At 38.5% G+C, this 1997-nt stretch overlaps 1 protein-coding gene across 1 annotated transcript; it reads left to right on the top strand.

Annotated features, from left to right (window-relative positions):
• Positions 1-788: 788 nt before the first annotated feature.
• Positions 789-1258, top strand: LOC110660031 (60S ribosomal protein L14-1-like). Its single transcript, XM_021818174.2, has 2 exons — positions 789-1010; positions 1136-1258. The coding sequence occupies exons 1-2, from the start codon at positions 789-791 to the stop codon at positions 1256-1258; spliced, it is 345 nt and encodes a 114-aa protein (XP_021673866.2).
• The last annotated feature ends 739 nt before the right edge of the window (positions 1259-1997 follow it).

The following is a 1997-nucleotide window of genomic DNA, read 5'->3' as shown; positions in this document are numbered from 1 at the left end:
GGAGTGGAGATCGGTCTCCCTGAGGACCGATGGCAACTCGTCCATAGGTAAGTTCTCTTTCCTTAAAGTTGATGCTTGTTTTGACCTAGTCGCTTGACCATAAACTGGGATAGTAGCTGTAAAAGGTTCAGGTCGCTCACTTGGTCTGACTACATCACCTTCGTCTGATGTCCATGACATGTGAATAAAAGGAGAACTTGCAGCTCTCTGACCGTCGATATCGCTCATTTTCAAAGATAAAGATAAAATTGATCAAAAAAAGATTAAAGCTCTTACCAGAGTGTAAATCGGTACTGGAAAATTTTAGAAATCAAGAGAGAACATCGTAGTTACTCAGGAATTTGAAAATGGTGTAAGCAAGCAAATGGCCAATACTCCTAGCTAAGAAGGCAAATGGCCAATACTCCTCGCTATTTATACCTGCCCGAGCATTAAATACTCACGAAACCCCAAGAGACGCATCGGTTAATGGAATTGGACCATTTTGATGACTCAACAAAAGTGAATTCCACAAACGTGGTAGGGAGATCGAATAGTTAAAGATCAGTTAGGAGAGATCGATCGATGAGTATGTGAGATCAGATCGGACATAGTCATAAGAGATTGAGAAAATAATACAATAATAAAATAGAATAAACAATTAATTTTGAATAAATAAAACTTCATTTCATTTCCAAAAGGTCAGATTACATCATTTGGGAGATCTTTTAGGATCAACAATTACAAATTTCCCTTAACTACATTCTACCTATCTTGCTCTTATGGTTTGGACAACTCCTGATTTCAAGATGTCGTTGAAGAGATACATGGAGATCGGGAGGGTAGCTCTCGTCAACTATAGCAAAGACTACGGGAAGTTCAGTCTCTTCGTCGATGTCATCGATCAGAACCAAACTGCGATCGGGACCTATAATATGGTTAGGAGCCAAATGAACTTTTTGAGGTGGTCACCGATATCAAGATTGAAATTAGTGGTCTCCTTGTCAGAAATTGGTCTACTATTCATACCGGTAAGCCAATATGAGATTGGCACGATAGTCAATTTTGACCTTGATCGGTCAATTAGTCTAGTTCCCTCACCGTCATCAGATGACGCCCTCATAAATCTATGATCATTGGAATTGTCCATTTTCAGGAGATGAGCAAGGAAAACATTTGGAAAAAGATCAAGGTGGTTGTCGTGAGAAGAAATCTTGCTGAAAAAGTCAAGAGCGAGAAAGTAAAACATTGGAAATTCACCGGAGAAGGGAGAATGTGAGTGTGCGAAGGATGAAATTCCTTTGCATATAAATTAGGCCTTGGCATTTATTGTGTGCAGAACTCAAAGCAGTTCATTGGTAAATGAAGAATTAATTGCTTTACGGGAAGAGAAGGGGATCGAAAATTAAGATCAGGAAGAAAAGAGATCAGATGTAAAAAGAGTCGAATTGAAAGATCAAAGCAAGAGGTCTCAGGTCTACTAACTATGAAAGAGATCAGCCAAACTGGAAAATAACCTACAGAGATCGGAGAGCTTGGAGAATCACTTTCAATCATGACCCTCAAATTTGTAAGATTAACTCCTCACCATTAGATCCTAAAAGGTTAAAGTAGCCCAACACACCTCAATTTGCACTATTAATCATGCTTGTAAGGACAGATTTGAGACCTTCAGATCAAAAGTGAATAACTGATTCGACACCTTTTGCTCCCAGCCCTTGGATCCAACCTGTAAGGAGGAATTCTTGATCGTTGGATTAAAGAATGAAAGGATAGAGATTTTGAACCAAATCCCAACCCTCAATCTTGATTCTCTTTAATTAGAAGGCGTTGGATCATGTCCTTTTAAATCTGAGCCCTCCATCTCGTCCTGCTAGAATCCTAACCCTGTCAGTAGTATGCCCTAGAGCATATCATTTAGTATGTATCTTGTACATATTTTATTAATAAAAGGCAATTTCACTTTTCCATTTACATAATGTATTTATGTATAATAGAAAAGGTCCATTGATATTTTG

This window comes from Hevea brasiliensis, chromosome 13 (assembly GCF_030052815.1).
Source record: "Hevea brasiliensis isolate MT/VB/25A 57/8 chromosome 13, ASM3005281v1, whole genome shotgun sequence".
Classification (NCBI taxonomy): Eukaryota; Viridiplantae; Streptophyta; class Magnoliopsida; order Malpighiales; family Euphorbiaceae; genus Hevea; species Hevea brasiliensis.
This window is presented reverse-complemented; position numbering and strand designations above follow the sequence as displayed.

What these genes read in the sequence shown, in the direction of transcription:
- LOC110660031 (XM_021818174.2), top strand. Translation starts at nt 789, where the DNA reads ATGTCGTTGAAGAGATACATGGAGATCGGGAGGGTAGCTCTCGTCAAC. An exon ending in TTGGTCTACTATTCATACCG is followed by an intron (nt 1,011 to 1,135) that starts GTAAGCCAATAT and finishes GTCCATTTTCAG; the next exon opens with GAGATGAGCAAGGAAAACAT.